The 17,050-nt window shown below is 27.2% G+C and overlaps 5 protein-coding genes across 9 annotated transcripts; 4 read left to right on the top strand and 1 right to left on the bottom strand.

Moving 5' to 3' along the window:
• The first annotated feature begins 809 nt into the window (after positions 1-809).
• LOC103573225 (uncharacterized) lies at positions 810-2,259 on the top strand. The gene is made up of 4 exons (XM_008552212.3): positions 810-1,214; positions 1,295-1,546; positions 1,652-1,868; positions 1,991-2,259. Exons 1-3 carry the CDS (start codon positions 1,046-1,048, stop codon positions 1,822-1,824), a joined length of 594 nt encoding a protein of 197 aa, XP_008550434.1. The 5' UTR covers positions 810-1,045; the 3' UTR covers positions 1,825-1,868; positions 1,991-2,259.
• Positions 2,260-2,367: 108 nt separating this feature from the next.
• On the top strand, positions 2,368-3,733 carry LOC103573227 (uncharacterized). Its single transcript, XM_008552213.3, has 3 exons — positions 2,368-2,887; positions 2,989-3,426; positions 3,514-3,733. Exons 1-3 carry the CDS (start codon positions 2,713-2,715, stop codon positions 3,660-3,662), a joined length of 762 nt encoding a protein of 253 aa, XP_008550435.1. The 5' UTR covers positions 2,368-2,712; the 3' UTR covers positions 3,663-3,733.
• Positions 3,734-6,489: 2,756 nt separating this feature from the next.
• LOC103573228 (allergen Tha p 1) lies at positions 6,490-7,976 on the top strand. The gene is made up of 3 exons (XM_014442045.2): positions 6,490-7,018; positions 7,335-7,571; positions 7,654-7,976. The coding sequence occupies exons 1-3, from the start codon at positions 6,847-6,849 to the stop codon at positions 7,791-7,793; spliced, it is 549 nt and encodes a 182-aa protein (XP_014297531.1). The 5' UTR covers positions 6,490-6,846; the 3' UTR covers positions 7,794-7,976.
• A 1,166-nt stretch (positions 7,977-9,142) lies between these two features.
• Positions 9,143-12,963, bottom strand: LOC103573230 (carbohydrate sulfotransferase 11). Of its 2 annotated transcripts, XM_008552219.3 has the most exons (6): positions 12,904-12,939; positions 12,473-12,711; positions 11,015-11,405; positions 10,354-10,641; positions 9,557-9,792; positions 9,143-9,494 (listed from the first exon to the last, which is right to left on the bottom strand). In XM_008552219.3, the coding sequence occupies exons 3-6, from the start codon at positions 11,333-11,335 to the stop codon at positions 9,329-9,331; spliced, it is 1,011 nt and encodes a 336-aa protein (XP_008550441.1). In that variant the 5' UTR covers positions 11,336-11,405; positions 12,473-12,711; positions 12,904-12,939; the 3' UTR covers positions 9,143-9,328. The 2 variants fall into 2 exon arrangements, with proteins under 2 accessions (XP_008550441.1, XP_008550442.1); XM_008552220.2 differs by lacking the exon at positions 12,473-12,711 and having other exon boundaries at positions 12,904-12,963.
• Positions 11,202-17,006, top strand: LOC103573229 (inactive hydroxysteroid dehydrogenase-like protein 1). Of its 4 annotated transcripts, none has more exons than XM_053741460.1 (5): positions 11,202-11,279; positions 14,771-14,933; positions 15,112-15,348; positions 15,574-15,917; positions 16,041-17,001. In XM_053741460.1, exons 2-5 carry the CDS (start codon positions 14,774-14,776, stop codon positions 16,245-16,247), a joined length of 948 nt encoding a protein of 315 aa, XP_053597435.1. In that variant the 5' UTR covers positions 11,202-11,279; positions 14,771-14,773; the 3' UTR covers positions 16,248-17,001. The 4 variants fall into 4 exon arrangements, with proteins under 4 accessions (XP_053597435.1, XP_008550437.1, XP_008550440.1 ...); XM_008552215.3 differs by lacking the exon at positions 11,202-11,279 and adding an exon at positions 11,419-11,586 and having other exon boundaries at positions 16,041-17,006; XM_008552218.2 differs by lacking the exon at positions 11,202-11,279 and adding an exon at positions 14,212-14,319.
• Positions 17,007-17,050: the final 44 nt, after the last annotated feature.

Genomic DNA, 17,050 nt, shown 5'->3' with positions numbered 1-17,050 from the left:
TAAAACTCCGGAACTCCGAGTGACAGAGTAAATCTGGATTTAAAAAAAATTCGAATTCACTCTCGATTTTTTACAGTGTAATTGTTTTTTATTTTTATTTATGGATTCGAATTTAATTACAGCTATATTGCCGCATTATTTAAAATATAATGGATGCCCCGGTTGTTCCGATGAATTCAAAAAGAAAATATTCAAACGATTTGATTACCTCAGAAGACATCATCCAAAGGAATGGAGAAAAATTGTTCAAAAATACAGTAGGCAGTAATCATCTACATCATACTTCAAACATTTATAAGATCTTGGCTTAAATAATGATATTGTGATGATTAAAAAAATACTGCTTAATTTACAACAATGTTACAACAACAACAAAAAAAAAATAATAAATGAATAAATTTGAATAAGAAAAGATTTTGAAATTCCTTAACGTATTTTTTCAAGTAAAATATATTATTTAAAATTATTTATCATCCATTATAATATATCTAATCTTTCTTTAGCTCTATTGACTTATACGCTTTTAAAATAAATTCTTTTAGTTTTTAATTTAGTATCGTCCGATAATAGCAAAGTTCAGCGCATTATTTTGACATCCTCGTCTATCACTTTTATTCTATCGTTCTGTCTAAAAGTATTCGACTAAGTAAATGTATTATGAATATATATTATTTATTTTTATTATCGTATAATTGTAAATCAAAAAAAAAAAAAATAAATGCTTAATTATCAATTAAGATAACTAAAATTGTGATTATAAATATTTCAAATGAAAGATTTTAATTTCGTTAAAATTTTTTTTCTAGAAATATCCATTTTCTTATTTCACAATTTTATTTTAAAATTTTTGGGGATAATTCTTGAACCCTATTCGATTGTATACCTATCGACGTCATGTCAAAGGCGGAGCAATAGAATATATAAAGACCAGAAAATCATGATTTAAATACAGTTTATAAGAATCTTTTGACCAGCAATTACGAATAAACATACAAATTTATCAATCCTTACTGTAATTAAAATTTATTTATTAAATCGTATCAATATGGAAGCTTGTAAAATAATTTTCTTGTGTGCTCTTGGAGCTGTTGCTTTGATTTCAACTTCTTCAGCACAACATCAAATTAGTCAGGATGATTATAATAGTTTGAAGGCTCAAATAGATTGTGTTCTTGATAGAGGAGTTTGTGATGAAGTTGGCATGTTTGCAAAGCGTAAGTTTAATCAATTATTTAAAAAATATTTTTATCATTGACTTGAATAATAATAAATCATATTATACATAAATTTACAGAAATTTTGCCAGAACTTATGCTCACCCACAAATGCTCAATGTGTGATGACGCGATGAATGCCAAATTACAAAGAACACTTGGTTTAATGCATGTATATTTCAGTAATGAATTAATTGAAATTCAGAATAAATACAGCAACCCTAGAGCAAGAAATTCAGAAATTTCTCAAGATAAGCTCGATGCCTTGAAAGCTCAAATTGATTGTGTTCTCGACAGAGGAGTATGTAATGAAATGGGAGAGTTTGCAAAACGTAAGTTTAATTAATAATTAAAATAATTATCATCTGTAAAATATTTTGATACATATTTTGAAAGACAATTAATAATTACAATTTATATTACATATTATTTAACAGAAATTTTGCCAGAATATCTTCGTACCGGAGTATGCTCACTGTGTAATGATGAGATGAACGCTTTAGTAAAAAATACAATGCAATTAATGCATGTTTATTTCCGAAATGAATTAGCTGAAATCTTTAAGAAATACAGTAGCCAGCCACTTTCACGCCACTCATATCATCACTAAATTTTCTCAGTAATTTTACATACAAAAAAAAATACCATTAACACGTGAGTTTATTATGAATTTTAATTCAATTATTAATTAAAATTTAATTAAGTTAATTTTTAATTAAACATTTAACTCTATTTTTCTTTTAATTAAATTATATTTGTTGTTTATTATTTTACAGAAATTTTATCTCTGCAAAATGACGAAATGTTTAAATATTATTAAAATAACAGATAAAATATAGTTTTTAAAATTCAACAAAAAATAATTAGATACCTGAATACACAAATGACTCATCGACAAGGAATTTTACGTTATCATAAATATAATTTAGACATTAATATGTATAATAACAAATTTGTGATGGAAAAGTTATCAGTCTGATTTAATGAGTTGTATTAAAATTAATTTTTCATGTTCAATAAAATATAAAATGTAATTGACCACAAATTTTATCTCTTCCTCATTTATCATTTTATTTCCATCCATAATTTATAAGTTTTATTGTTAAAATAATTCATGAGATAGTTAATTATGGAATTAATATAAATTAATAATTAAAATAAATTGAATGTATAAATTAACGTGAAATTTTAAATATATTTTAAGTAGCAAATACATTAAGTGTAGTTGACGATAATTCAAGATTTTAAAGCAATTAGATAAAATTTTACTTAAGTATAATTACTATTTTTCCGGAAAGATAAATCGCAGTAGATAATGAAGGGCATTTATAAATTTAACGTAAAATCCCTTCCTATTTACCAAGACCCTGGTTAGGAGTTAGTATATCAGACAAAACTAGTATTGCAGTTGAGTACAAAAGTTTGCTGTATAAAGACGTCTTCTAGTTGTTCATAAAACTCAATTTACATTTTTTAATTTACATTTACTTGAGTGATAATGAAAATTCAATCTATTTATTTGTTACTGACTTTTGTTGGAGTTTTCGCTCTAATTTCTAACGCAAGTGCCAAGTACGAAAATGTTCCACCAGCTACTTTGAAAAGATATTTGCCTTATATTGATTGTGTTTTAGATCGAAGACCATGTGACCTTATTGGAAACGAAGTAAAAAGTAAATTTATTTTGAATATATATATTGATAAATAATAAAAAATTAGATTAACTTTTAAAGTTATTAACATATTAAAAATTTATATTTATAATAAATTACAGAACGAATGCCTGATTGGTTTAAAAATGAATGTGCTGATTGTAAATCTTACATAACATCGAATGCAAAAAAAATGATACCAGAAGTTCAAAAATATTTTCCTGAAGAGTGGCAATTAATTAAACAAAAATACGGTGGTCAATCATCAGTTGAAAATAATTTAAGTTCAGAGTTTAAAATAGTTCCAACATATCTTGAACCGAGTAAACCATCTTCACAAAATCCAGGACAGAAAAGTCATCCAGTATCTTCAACACCTAGTAAACCACCTTCTCGAATTCCAGGACAAAAATCCCGCCCAATAAATCCAGTATCTAGTAAGCCGACATCTCAAATTTCAGTTACCGATCTATTTTCAAATGACCCTAGTTATGGAGCAAAAGCTGTGATTTGTCTGATAGAAAAAAAAGGTTGTGACCCCTTGACGCAGTATTTTAAATGTAAGTTTTACAAATGAATTTTTATTTAAATTTTTCATATGATAATTACTCATTATTTATTGGATGTATATTTTGTTTGGTTTACAGTATCCATGTACAAATTTATTAAATACAATCAATGCGTCGGATGCGAGGTGCCGAAAGTTTTGAAATGGTATACAGATATGAAGAACTTCTTGAAAAAAAACTTCCCAGAAGTCTTAAGAGATATTATTGCCACAGAAGGACTCGAATAAAAATAATTTAAACATTATCATCCATTTATACCTTATATTGTATTTTAACATCGTAATTAAATTAATAAAACAAAAAATTAATACTGAATTAAATCAAATTATCCAAATTACTTATAGTAATTTTCCAATATATTTCATAAGTTTATTTTTTAGAGTAATTACCTATTAAAGTTAAATTAAAATTTTATTCAGTTATTTATTGAGTTAAATTTCAGCCGCATGCTGAAATTTAACTCCCTCGGCATTGCCGCACCACCGCCGAAGCGTAACTGCACTATTTTATTTCTTAGCTAGCATATAGCCGCACCACCGCCGAAGCGTAGCTGCACTATTTTATTTTTTAGCTAGCATATAGCCGCACCACCGCCGAAGCATAGCTGCACTTATATAAAAAACGAATATAAAATGCATGCAATTAATAAATAAATGATATTTTTCATTTCACAAATTTTATTAAATTTAATACACAGATATAACTGAATAAATATAGATTTTGAAAAACTGCATATTAATTATAGATTTAAAAATTTTTGATTAGAATTATGGTCAAAATTCTTCGGATCGTTACTATCATTAGGGGGGTATTGATAATTATTATCGATTGAATTATATTGTGACGAGGGATAAAAACTATTATTGAATTGACTTATACTGATACCATAAAAAGACACCCATGTAGGAACTTACAAGCTCTGACAACGGGGCTAAGCACGGACCAGGACTGGGTAACCCAGCTCTGGCTCCCCAGTGTCGGCCCTAGCTAAGGCCCAGGACTGGGCAACCTAGCTCTGGCTTCCCAATGTCGGCCCTAGCTTAGGTCCAGTCGTGGGCAACCTAGCGCTGGCTTTCCATCCTTGGCCCGAGATTAAACCAGAACTAGTAAGCCCAGCTCTAGCTTCCTAGTGTCGGCCCTAGCTAAGGCCCAGTCGTGGGCAACCTAGCGCTGGCTTTCCGCTGTTGGCCCCAAACGAGACCCAGTCATGGGTAACCCTGCTCTAGCTCTTCAATATTGGCCCAAGCTTGAACCAGAACTAGTTCACCGAGCTCTGGGTTTCCACGGTAGACCCTAGCTAGGACCCAGCTATGAATAACTTCTACCCATACAGGAAGCCCCCGAGTTGAACGACGGGGCCATGCCTGGGACATTATTGGGAAGCCCGTCTTGGCAAACCTATACTGTCCCATGCCTGGGCCATAACTGATTAATTAGTATTGGCCATTCCAACGATTACCCAGGCTTGGGCCAAGACTGAATACCCTAGCTTTGGCCAACCCTAGAGTCACCCTAACATGGGCCAAGATTGAATAACCTAGCCTCGGCCGTTGGATGGTTGCCCTAACATCGGCCAACACTAGATAACCTAGCCTTGGCCAAGCCGAGAGTCACCCTAACTTGGGAATTATGGTGGTAGAGTAAGATAATTAAGCTGGGTTCATGATAAATAATCAATTAAATTTAAGAAATTTTATTTTAAAAAATTATGTAATTATAATATAAATAATACGAAATTATTTTTTTCTTTCTTAATCGAAAATATAAATTAAATTGCTCTTTATATTTCATAAAACCGAGTGGTTGTAGTAAAATGAACAAGTAGAACATATAAAAGGTTCAATTGAACGTTAGTAGGTTCGTCCAGTAGCCAGCGTTCAAACCCAGCAATCAGAAGGACGGCAATTCGCGCCCAGAGCCCAGCAGAATTTTCACCGAGTTTTTTTCACGTTATTTACTTCACTTAAATAGTTTAATCGTTAATGATCACAAACTCTAGTACTTTAATAATAATAAATTTTTTTTTTAATTGAATTTATGTGTTTTTTCGATGCATGGGCCAAGTCTGGCAACCAAGCATGGGCCAGGTCTGGCAAGCAAGCATGGGTCAGGGCTGGCAACCAGGCTTGGCACCCAGTTATCATTCCAGACTTCTACCAAGGCTGGAACAAGGCTGGCTTACAAGCTTGGTCCAGAGTTCAACATAGTTGAACCAAGCCTGAGCCAAGCCTGGGCCCGTCGTACTTTCCTATCTGGGCACAATTTTTCTATCAGATTACTCATGATGGTTAATTAACACTCATTACTTGACTACCATCAAAAATCTACATTTTATGATACGATTACTATTAACAATTTATTGCAATTACCACTAATGATAACAAAAATCCAGTTAGAGGTTTGGTTGGTCCGTATAACATAAAAATAAGATAATAATAATTAGAGATTCAATTAAAAATTTTTTTTTTTTTTGGTAGGTACTTCAGTTAATGTTCAATCATAATATAATAAAATAATTTGTGATTGAAATATTTTGTAGTTTGAAATTAAATGTAATTTTTTATTGAAAATTATTTCAATTATGAATTGAAAATACTTATTAATTTACAAATAATTCAATTGAAAATTGAGAATTCGTTATATTCAAGAAATATTTAAGTGATAATTTAAAAAACATACAATCATTATTCTTTAAATAATTAATGATCGATTTAATTTTAATTATTATCTTTGAAACTCGGATTATTATTTTGCAAGAATATTTTGATTTATAACTTTTTGTTATTTAATGCCGTGCAGCTGTGGTGCAGTCGTGGTGCGGCGGTTATGTTTTTATAGATTTTTTTTAATATTTCGAGGATTATTTATTCAAATGTCACGGCTGTAGTGCAGCGGCGTTGCGGCGAACACGTCGTTTTTTTAAGTGTCACGGACTTGGTGCGGCGGTGCTGCAGCAATCGGTAAAATTTTTCCCTCATCACGGTCATGGTGCGGCGGTGCTGCGGCAACCAGGAAATTTTTTTAAATGTCACAGCTGTGATTCGGTGACGCTGCGGCGCTCTAGTAGCCGTGCAGCGTTGTTGCGGCTATTTTACGTTTTTACTCGTGAATTCAAAATATTAAGAATACAGAGAATTCATTATTTTTTTGACATTAATTTATATACCTTAATGCGACACTTAAACACTCAAAGTAAAATATATAAGTACATAATTTTAGGGATATTGTCAAAAGGTGAGTAAGTCGGAGCTTTCATATATCTATATAACGACAATGGGGTATTATATTATATTAGTTAAACTCAGAACTCAGTAATGAGTCAACTTTCGTCAAGAATGCAGTGAATTTTAATCTGTTTACTAATGCGTGACAAAAATTTAGTTAAATTTTTAAATTCATTACCGAATAAACATGCACCATATTGGAAAAATTATAGTAGCTGTTTTAGCAGCTATTTCATTTAAATTAAACACAAAAACATACTCTGATCAAATAGAATCAGAAATAAAAAATAGTTTTTTAAGTAGATTTTTTTGTGTTATTGGTGAAGATTCCTGTGATGAATTTGGAGAACGAATAAAACGTAAGTTTATTTTATATATATATATATATATATATATATATATATATATATATATATATATATATATATATATATTATACACGGAGAATATATACGAATGTTCACTATGCCGTCGATCAAACTTGACACGGAACATTGAATCGTCAAAAAATAATTACATTGCAATGAAAATTATTTATCTAAATTAGAAATTATAGTAGAGAATAAAACACTTTTAGAGGCTCACAATAATAATTATAGCACAGCATAATATTTTTTTGTCGACTCAAATTCCTATTTCAAATTCGGTTTGGAAAATCATACATTTTTATCCCAGGTCATATGAGTGATATTCTTGAAAACCAGTGTTCAAAATGTTCATTACAAATGCAAGCAGTGGGATGTGTAGCAATACCGTATTTACAGAATGAGTTTCCCGATTTATGGGAATTTCTTTTAAAAAAATATGACAATAATCAATCTCAGAAGTTGTCCATGGATTCATATTTTTTAAAAGCTTATAACTGTCTTATTTTTGACATTAATTGTGATTCATCTCTACAACTATTGAGAAGTAAATGTCAAATTTTTTTTTTAAGTCAATAATTTTTTTTCACATTTTTATTAATTATAAGTGAACATGGTTTATGTTACAGAAGCATTGCCGTTTTTACTAAAATATAATATTTGTCCAGGATGTGATGATATATCTATGCTATTTAACCAACAGCTGAAATTGGCACAAAAAAAATTTCCTACTTTCTGGAAAGAAGTTTGGGACAAATACGCCCTGTAAATACTAAGATAATTTTTTTTTACATTTAATTGAGAAATTAATTAACTAAATTACATTTTTTTTAATTATTTAAATACATTTATTTATAATTAATGAACTTTTTTATATTGCATAAAAATAAATTAAGACAAACAAAATAATTATAATACTGGATTAAAATTTTTATAAATTTAATTAATTAAAAATATTATTCATTAAATCTTCATATCGATGATTGACATATTTGTTAAGACGTCGAAAATAAAATTGATATTGTCATCAATTTGAATGACAGGTATTAATCAATTGTTATTATTATTATTATTATTATTATTATTATTATTATTATTATTATTATTATATTTTTAAATGGGTATATTCAATTTTTCTACATTTATTAAAAATCATGTTTTTCTTCACTCATTCAATTTTGAAATATTAAATTATGATAAAGTAATTATTTTTTGAATTCCTAGAACAATTTTTGAACAGATGTCAGAAAAAATTTTTATAATCAGATAAAATTTTTCGTTAATGATGTCAATGAATCATTCATCGCGTCAGAAACGATAACCTCGAGGTAATTTTTCCGTGATATTCAAATTCAATAGTATTTAAGACAAAAATTTTGTCTGAGTCTTTACCTATAGAACAGTACATGTAGAAAACCTTATATACGTATACAAAATAAGGGGGAGGAAGGCAAAAAGGGGTACTTAAGGAAATATTAAGTTTTCGGGGACTCGAATACGTTAAATCTTTTTTGTTTCAATGATATTCCAAGTAAATAGAAAAAATTTTCAGCAGTCGTTAAAAAAAAATCATTTTTTGCGGGCAAAGTCGGGTATCTTCTAAAAAAGGTTAAAAAAAAAATTTTTTCCGGCATTTTTTCACTTAATCAATGTAGAAGAATAGCCTAAGTACTTTTTATTCTAATGCCACTTTTTACTTTGAATAATTTCTCATTTGAACTCATAAACGTTCGAATCGAAAGTTTTGTTCTTACATTTAATTAATAAATAACTCGGAACACATTGACCAATTTTAATTTTGTACATTTTTAAAATTAATCCAGTCAAGTTTAGATTCAGCAAAACTTTTTCAGAGCATAATCAAAAAATTAAAGTACAACGAGTAAAAAATATGGAAGTTTTCGAACTTTTATCACGAATTCATTATTAATCTTATTAATAAAATATTTATAATTATTTGTATATAATTACCACTTATAATAGAAAATAAACGTGAATCATTAATGATTACGGGATCGGTCAATAAAACTGAATTTAAATTATTAATTATAAAAATGGCATTTATGTTTATTTTAAGTTACTACTAGATTTACATTTAATCACAAATAATTTATTTACTATGGCATAAAAATGGCAATAAATCGTTTTATTCACTTAAAAAATTTGCATGATAAATAATAGTTCAAATAGTTATTAAACTAAAAATTTGTGCACCATCTTGATAATCACAGATTTAAAATGTATATCCTTAATAAATGCATTTAAATATATTTACATAAATCTATAAGAACACCATAATACAAATCACGCTAAAGAAAATCCAAGAACTTGTTCCAAAGAATACTCAAACAACTTTAAATCCATTTTGTACATTTTCGCTAATTTTTTAATTTGTTTATAAGTGAGCATTGAATAATAATGCTCCAATTTTCCTGCCGTTGGCTCATTGCTCGATGCTCTCATTGGAAATCTATAAAATACATCGACCATTTAATTTATAATAATTATTTAAAAATATGATATTATAATTACGTTAACGATCCAGCGCCAATTCTTTCCAATATTTCCATCGCATCTTCAGCAAGTGTCTCATACTTGCTAATAAGATTATAATTAACATCACAAGGCAAACATAGTTCATAAATCGGCTTCCAATGTTCGTTACTTGTACCATTTATGTTTTTATTAGTTATAAAATCAACAAATTCACTGAATGTAACGTCATCGCCTTTTGTCAGAGATTCTTTAGTTGGATTCCGTCTGTAATTCTGTCGTAATTAAAATCTTATGTTAATAACACACTGTACTACACATTTAAACATATAATAATAATACAATGTAAAAAATTTACTGAGTGAACGCAGATTATAGCTGGAGTGGATGTGGAGCAAATGACTGTTTATTTATTTAATCCCTTCGGAGTGACATTTACTCCGTAGGGGAGTTCAGAATTCGGGTTCAAATCAAACCCAGACTACTCCAAAATCACTCCGCTGAAGACAAGCTCCCCATTTACTCTTTATGCGAAGTGATTTTTCATAAAAGCTCCGAAACTCCGAGTGACGGAGTAAATTCGGATTAAAATGAAATCCGTAATCACTTCAAATTCACTCAAAATTTTTTACAGTATAGTTACGGCTGCCCAATTTCAAAATACAGTAAGGGACACATTTTTCAAAATCGATTTTCTAATATTTTTTTAGTTACAGTGGAGTCTTGTGAACAAGCATTCAATTCATATTTCAAAAATTATATTTTTGTCAGTTACTGTCTTTTTAAATTTGAACAGCCGATTATTTATACAATAAATAATTTGATTTGCCATTTACTTTTATAATCTTTCGGCCAAAACGATTTTGAAAATACTTGGAACCTATTTCATCTTTAGCTTCAAATTTATTTCTGTACGCCGAAAGTAATCTTTCAAGCGGATGTCTTACAACAATAAGTGTATCATAATTTGATAATTTACGTTCAATTTCCAGCATCGTAAAATTACTCAATCGTTTGAAGGTACCAGCAGCATGAGTAAGATTTCCTGGTATTTCAAGAGGATTATTTCCAGACCATTTCCCAGTTGCAATCATCAAAACACGTTTCCAATTAGTACAGGCAACCTGTTTATAATTATTAACGTTATTATATTACCATTACCATTACAACCATTATTATTATTATTATTATTATTATTATTATTATTATTATTATTATTATTATTATTATTATTATTATTATTATTATTATTATTATTATTATAATTATTATTATTATTATTATTATTATTATTATTATTATTATTATTATTATTATTATTATTATTATTATTATTATTATTATTATTATTATTATTATTATTATTATTATTATTATTATTATTATTATTATTATTATTATTATTATTATTATTATTATTATTATTATGATTATTATTATAGTAATCAAAGTTAAATTGAAAAAAAATTTTTTTTAATGTAAATAATGATTTATTACCTTCGGTACATAGCAATAAAGCAATTCCAGCTCATCATTTACAAGTATATTTCTAAAATCATTTGGTATCAAGACACGTTCGTTAATTTTTTTAGCTGCGATTATATCTTCACAGTTATATTGTAGCTTCTCTTGACGTTCCACCAAAGCGGATCTTGCTAATGCATTTGAACCGATCGATGAATAAGCCGGTTTATTTCGCTTAAACTTATTTGATAATTCATTATTATTGTCATTGTTATTATTTATTTCCAAGTGTACAAAGGTAAACATTAGGTAAATTATTATAAGTATTATCTTCATGACTCGCCATTGTATCATTATACTTTGACCTTCGCTTCATTGATTTACCTTGAACGTCTGAATATGATAACCAAGTCGTTGTGCACGTCTGAAATATAGATATTATATATAGCAAATACCATCTTTTAAGTTTAACCATGATAAAAGTAATAAACTATCATCTATAAGAAGTTGATACTCAAATTTTATATCGATTGGTAAAAGAAAAAAATAAATTTAATAAAGTGTCTGTGATTATGTTCATTGAAGTAAACTTTTGGAGTTCACGGGTTAAGTATTCAATAATTTTTTTTACTAAATAATTTTAAACGAGGTCAATTATAATTTTCTTGTTTCGCATTAGAAGTTTTAAGTATCTCGAATAACTGGATTCTATTGGGTGTCAGTGGGTCGTATCTACAAGACAAATTTTTTTTTTTTTTTATTAATAAGTTTATTAATAAATTTTTTAATTAATATTTTACAATTGAAATTAAAAACTAAATTTTTTGCAAAAGTATTAGATTAAATTATTATAAAAATTATATTGGAGATAAAAATATATATTAATTGAAATTAAAAAAAATTTTTTAAAAGTTAGTATTTTAATAATTTTTACAAGAACAAATTATTTTAAATGTAACACTTGTCAGAAACATTTAAGGAATTTAATGTATTTGAAAGGTCGGACGAGTAAAAAGAATAAGTAACTGTACACGTTATTTGTGCTGAGCTAAGCTTTAAAAAACCGCGAAAAATTAATTTAATATCCAATTAAACTAACTACTATTCATTTTAACTATTAAGATAACGAGATAAAAAACAAATGTTATGTTTTTTTTTTTGTTAAATAATTACTGAGTAACTCACGTGGCTATCACAATCTCAAGATACATTATTACAGCATTAAAGTTACCGTAGGTCAAAGATTAGACAACATTTATTTTGTAATAAATCGTTGATCAATAAACTTAAAAGACAATAAAAAAAAAAAGGAAAAAAAAACCAAGTTGAATTTAAAAATAAAAATAAAAATTTTTTAAATTACTGTCAAATAATTAATTACTTTAAAAAAAAGGCCGTATTTTTTTACAACAACTTGCGTAAATATAAATTTTTTAATTGGCTATAAAAAAAATTTGAGGTATAAAATTGAAAAGTGTGTTGGATACTCACATCACAATATCCTCAGTGTATTTGTTAAAAAATAAAAACCTGTCTATTCCGTCAGTAAGTGACACATTCACCGTACACAAGACCTTGGTAAAATACAAGTTGGACGTAGAGATCCGAACAAGTTTGCACTTTAACTCAATTTACAGAACAAGGTTCCATCGAGTATGAACGAAGGTCTCTCCCCGAAACCCACTCTCGATCACTACGTGATCTGCTGCCAATGCTCGCGATTTTTTGCTCTTTAATTTATTTATTTAAAAAAAAAAAAAAAAAACTTAATGGAATGTCAGCTTGCAGATAATCTGTTGATACATGATATGTATATATTTAGTGTCCGCGCTCAAGAAACATAAACACAGTCTTAAGTCTTATGGGTATCATTTACCATACAACAATTATATGTATACATGTACGTATATATGTATACTTACTTATATATGCACGTACGTAGCTGACTGATATGAGAGTACTTTGCGTGCAAAGAGATTCAGAGAAAGACTCTGAATCTACTACATTTAATTTTATCCGTTCCATAGTATTACTCCCTCCCAAAATCTCAACACTCCTTCTCATCTCTTCTTGTATTACATTAGTGGCCTTTCTTTATTTTTCGCAATCACTTTTTTATTTCTCTTTCATTCCATCTGACTATAAAATAAATATTTCTTGTTGATCTTTAGGGCCAACGGGAATTAAATAAAGACAGAGACACTTTTTGAGAAGTTAGAATATTATTTTTAAAACATTTAAAATTATATTTAGTTTTTAAATTTTTGAGTTTTTTTTTAAATCATTGATTAATCAAAATAATTTATAGAAATATTTAATATGCATGCAAACAAGAATAAATATTTTAAATATAATTAATTTAAATTGATTTATTTTTAGTGTGAAAGTTAAATTAATTTGTGTAAATACGAGATTTATTGCGTAATTGGAACTTTATATATATATTATATATTACATATTTTCTCACATAGTAATAATAAATCATTGCTATTAGCAACACGTCATGTTGTCTAATATTTAATACTGAATAACTCACAAGTTGTTAATTGGTTTGCAAAACAACTAAAAAATAAATTTAATGTCTTTATCTTTTAGCGTCGGTCATTATTAGTCAGTTATAATTATTATATCGTTTGATATTTTAATTCGATAAATGAACACTTCAAATGAAATATTTGTTTATGGCCGTTTAAATCTAAGAATGCCCATAAAAAATATAATTATAATGTAAATAAAATTTATTATATAGAAATACTTTTATTTAACAACAAATTTAAAAGTCACCGCCAAAAGACTGCTAATTTTTTAAAAAAATAATTCAAAGATTTATAATTTTAAATAAAATTTAAAAATTTAATCTTTGATTACTTTATTGTTTATATTTATAATATTTTTGTGCATAATTTGAACATAATTATCAAGTAACGCCAGTCGTAATGCATTTTTCGCAATAACTTCATTTATTATTCGTTATTTACAACTTAAATAAATTTTATTGCTGAATAAAATTTATTAAAAATATTAAGTTTTTTAACAAAAATTAATTTTTGATTTTGAAATTTTATAATAAAATAAATAAATATAAAGTGAGGAAGTATTTCAGTAGGCGATGAATGCAAAGAAAATTAAATCTATGAATTATGCATGCGATAATATCTAAAGATGATATAATAATACTTCACATGTATATTTATATGTATGTAACAGATAAAATGATATTCGTAAGTAAGTTTACTGTACAGTGCCTTCACAATTGCACTGCTGAGTTTAAAAAATAATAAATAATAACTTGCTTTCATAAATTGTTTTGTCATTTAATTATAACGACAAATTACTAAGTGAGTAATAAATTTAACTGCGGATTAAAATTATTGGATTCAAAAATAATTATTAAAAAATAAAATTTTTTTTTTAAACAAATGTGCCAGTAGATTTTGAATAATTGAGTAAAGCGCGTATCAAATCGCGCGAGCTGTTGATCAACAAACTACAGCAAGTATAGAATAAGAGAGAAAGTGTTTTTACATTTATGAACGTCTCAGCAGTCACAAGAAGCCGGTGAAACTGATAAGATCGGCAGTCCTTGTTCACTCTTAGATGCAAAAATTTTATATTTATTTATTTACTTATTTATGAAAATTCATTGTGATACAAAAAATACCAACGACATTTTTAAAGCTGGTTGTTTTAATTTCTAATGAATACATTTTTTAAAGAAGTGATGTGATATCAAACTGTAATAAGTAATTCTATTAAATTTGAAATAATAAATGATTATTATTGTTGAAGAAAATGCTGGTATCAATTGCTCTGTGGTTATTGGGGGCTGTATTAATTCTCTGGATATTATTGGATCCGGTTAGTAGAATATCTCGTGCGCTATATGAAATAATAATTCCATTAATAAGTTCAAATCCAATTGAATTAAAAAGTAAATTCGGTGAATGGGCAGGTAAGCTTATTGACGTCGTAATTATTTAATTAAATTCTATGTTACTTTCATTTATTTTTTCCCGTGTTTATTTGCGATTTAACTTTGAAAGTTGGATAAAAAATTAAATAATGTAATGACATTTTCTTGGTGCAATTAATGATTGCGATATAACAGTTACTGTTAAATTATTTTACAGTGGTGACTGGCTCGACTGATGGAATTGGCAAAGCTTATGCGAAGGAACTAGCTAATCGTGGATTCAATTTAGTTCTCATTAGCCGTAATCCTGAAAGACTTGAAAAAACTAAAAATGAAATATTAAAAATAAATCCAAACATACAAATTAAAATAATTTCAGCAGACTTTTCTAAAGGAAGAGGAGTCAGTGTTGAAATAGAACCGCATTTACGAGATATACCTGTTGGAATTTTAGGTAATCTACTTTTCAATTAATTCATATTTTTATTATATACTAATTTACTTTTGGCAGTAATCCTATAAGTTAAAAATATATATATTAAATATGAATTATTCTTTAAATAATTATTTAACGTTAAATTTTAATTGTTTAATTATTTTTAATATATAAAAAAAAAAAAAAACAATTATTATATAGAGATAATTTAATTTTAATCATTAGTTATTTTTTTTTAAATAGTTAACAACGTTGGAAAGCAGTACACATATCCAATGTATGTTGGTGAAGTACCGGAAGATGAGCTTTGGGATATAATAAACATAAATATCGGTGCTGCAACTTTAATGACACGTATTGTAATACCAGGTATGCAGAAACGAGAAAAAGGAGCTATCGTCAACATATCATCCGGCTCAGAATTACAGCCATTGCCATTAATGACTGTATATGCAGCGACTAAAATTTATTTAAGAAGTTTTTCCGAAGCTCTGAGAGTTGAGTACCGCAAATTTGGTATTACTGTTCAACATTTAACACCCCTGTTCGTTAATACTAAAATGAATGCATTTTCTCAGCGATTGCAGGTATTATTATTTTTAAATTAATTTATAAATTATTATTCATTGTTTAATTGCGTAACCAGTATCACTGAAGAATCCTGAAATAATATAGTGAATAAAATGATCGTGAATTATTATTGATTAAAGGTATCCACATTCGCTGTACCGGACGCAACAACTTACGCAAAGAATGCTGTTGCAACTCTTGGAAAGATCGACAGTAGTACGGGTTATTGGGCCCATGGTATACAAGCTTTTTTTACACTTATTCCCCCAGTATGGATACGCACGAAAATCGGCGAAATGATGAATCAAACATTCAGAAATGATTATTTGAAACAAAAAAATATGTAAACCTTGTAAATATACGTATATAATTTATAATTTATTATTCAACAAAATAATTTTCGATTATTCTATATAAATTTTCATTGAATCTTGAATTACTTCTTCACATTTTTACATCTTCTGTACATTTATATAATTCTAGCATTTTAATGAGATACATTTTTAAAAAATTCATATTTTCTTTTCTTTTTTTTTTCATTTTTTTCACTTTCGTATCTATTAATATACAGTTCTTGCTTAGTAATAATAGTTATTAGTACCGATTACTTTTATTTATATTTTAATTAAATATTTATCCTGTTAATTTAATAATAATAACCACGTATAATAAACTACTGATACTATTTTTGAGTATCTTTTTTTAAGCCTACTTCACGTAATATATAGCATCCATGATTATTATTATTATTTGTTATTGTTACAAGTATTTTTTTTTGTAACTCTACTTAAACAAAAATATATCTATTACAATTTTATATTGAATGGATGACACAGTTTCGTAACAATTTTTTTTTTACATCGATATATATTACATATATAGATTACTATGTAATTTTACCATTACGTATCGGCGAATCGTATAATTGATAAATTATTGAATCTTTGTTCACGTATCGTAAATTTAAAGAAAAATAAGTAAATAATTATTGAATAAAGTTGTATCGAGGAAAATAACACGCAAAAAAAATCATTATTCGACTTCCTTTAAAAAAAAAACAATTTGTACTTTTTTTTAAGAACAATTATATTTTTATCTTGTTTGTATTTTTAATTGCAGTACAGATTTTTGTACTGTAATTATATATATA

This window comes from Microplitis demolitor, chromosome 8 (assembly GCF_026212275.2).
Source record: "Microplitis demolitor isolate Queensland-Clemson2020A chromosome 8, iyMicDemo2.1a, whole genome shotgun sequence".
Lineage (NCBI taxonomy): Eukaryota > Metazoa > Arthropoda > Insecta > Hymenoptera > Braconidae > Microplitis > Microplitis demolitor.
Note: the sequence above shows the minus strand (reverse complement) of the source record. Positions and strands in the feature narration are given on the sequence as shown.

Bases quoted from the DNA above. Each gene is read 5' to 3' on its own strand.
- LOC103573225 (XM_008552212.3), top strand. From the start codon at position 1,046: ATGGAAGCTTGTAAAATAATTTTCTTGTGTGCTCTTGGAGCTGTTGCT. The intron at 1,215-1,294 runs GTAAGTTTAATC...ATAAATTTACAG, and splicing joins AGTTGGCATGTTTGCAAAGC to AAATTTTGCCAGAACTTATG. The intron at 1,547-1,651 runs GTAAGTTTAATT...ATTATTTAACAG, and splicing joins AATGGGAGAGTTTGCAAAAC to AAATTTTGCCAGAATATCTT.
- LOC103573227 (XM_008552213.3), top strand. From the start codon at position 2,713: ATGAAAATTCAATCTATTTATTTGTTACTGACTTTTGTTGGAGTTTTC. The intron at 2,888-2,988 runs GTAAATTTATTT...AATAAATTACAG, and splicing joins TATTGGAAACGAAGTAAAAA to AACGAATGCCTGATTGGTTT. The intron at 3,427-3,513 runs GTAAGTTTTACA...TTTGGTTTACAG, and splicing joins CTTGACGCAGTATTTTAAAT to TATCCATGTACAAATTTATT.
- LOC103573228 (XM_014442045.2), top strand. From the start codon at position 6,847: ATGCACCATATTGGAAAAATTATAGTAGCTGTTTTAGCAGCTATTTCA. The intron at 7,019-7,334 runs GTAAGTTTATTT...TTTTTATCCCAG, and splicing joins ATTTGGAGAACGAATAAAAC to GTCATATGAGTGATATTCTT. The intron at 7,572-7,653 runs GTAAATGTCAAA...TTTATGTTACAG, and splicing joins ATCTCTACAACTATTGAGAA to AAGCATTGCCGTTTTTACTA.
- LOC103573230 (XM_008552220.2), bottom strand. From the start codon at position 11,335: ATGATACAATGGCGAGTCATGAAGATAATACTTATAATAATTTACCTA. The intron at 9,793-10,353 runs GTAAATGGCAAA...TAATTACGACAG, and splicing joins TTGGCCGAAAGATTATAAAA to AATTACAGACGGAATCCAAC. The intron at 9,495-9,556 runs GTAATTATAATA...TGTATTTTATAG, and splicing joins ATTGGCGCTGGATCGTTAAC to ATTTCCAATGAGAGCATCGA.
- LOC103573229 (XM_008552215.3), top strand. From the start codon at position 11,554: ATGTTCATTGAAGTAAACTTTTGGAGTTCACGG. The intron at 14,934-15,111 runs GTAAGCTTATTG...ATTATTTTACAG, and splicing joins TAAATTCGGTGAATGGGCAG to TGGTGACTGGCTCGACTGAT. The intron at 15,349-15,573 runs GTAATCTACTTT...TTTTTTAAATAG, and splicing joins TATACCTGTTGGAATTTTAG to TTAACAACGTTGGAAAGCAG.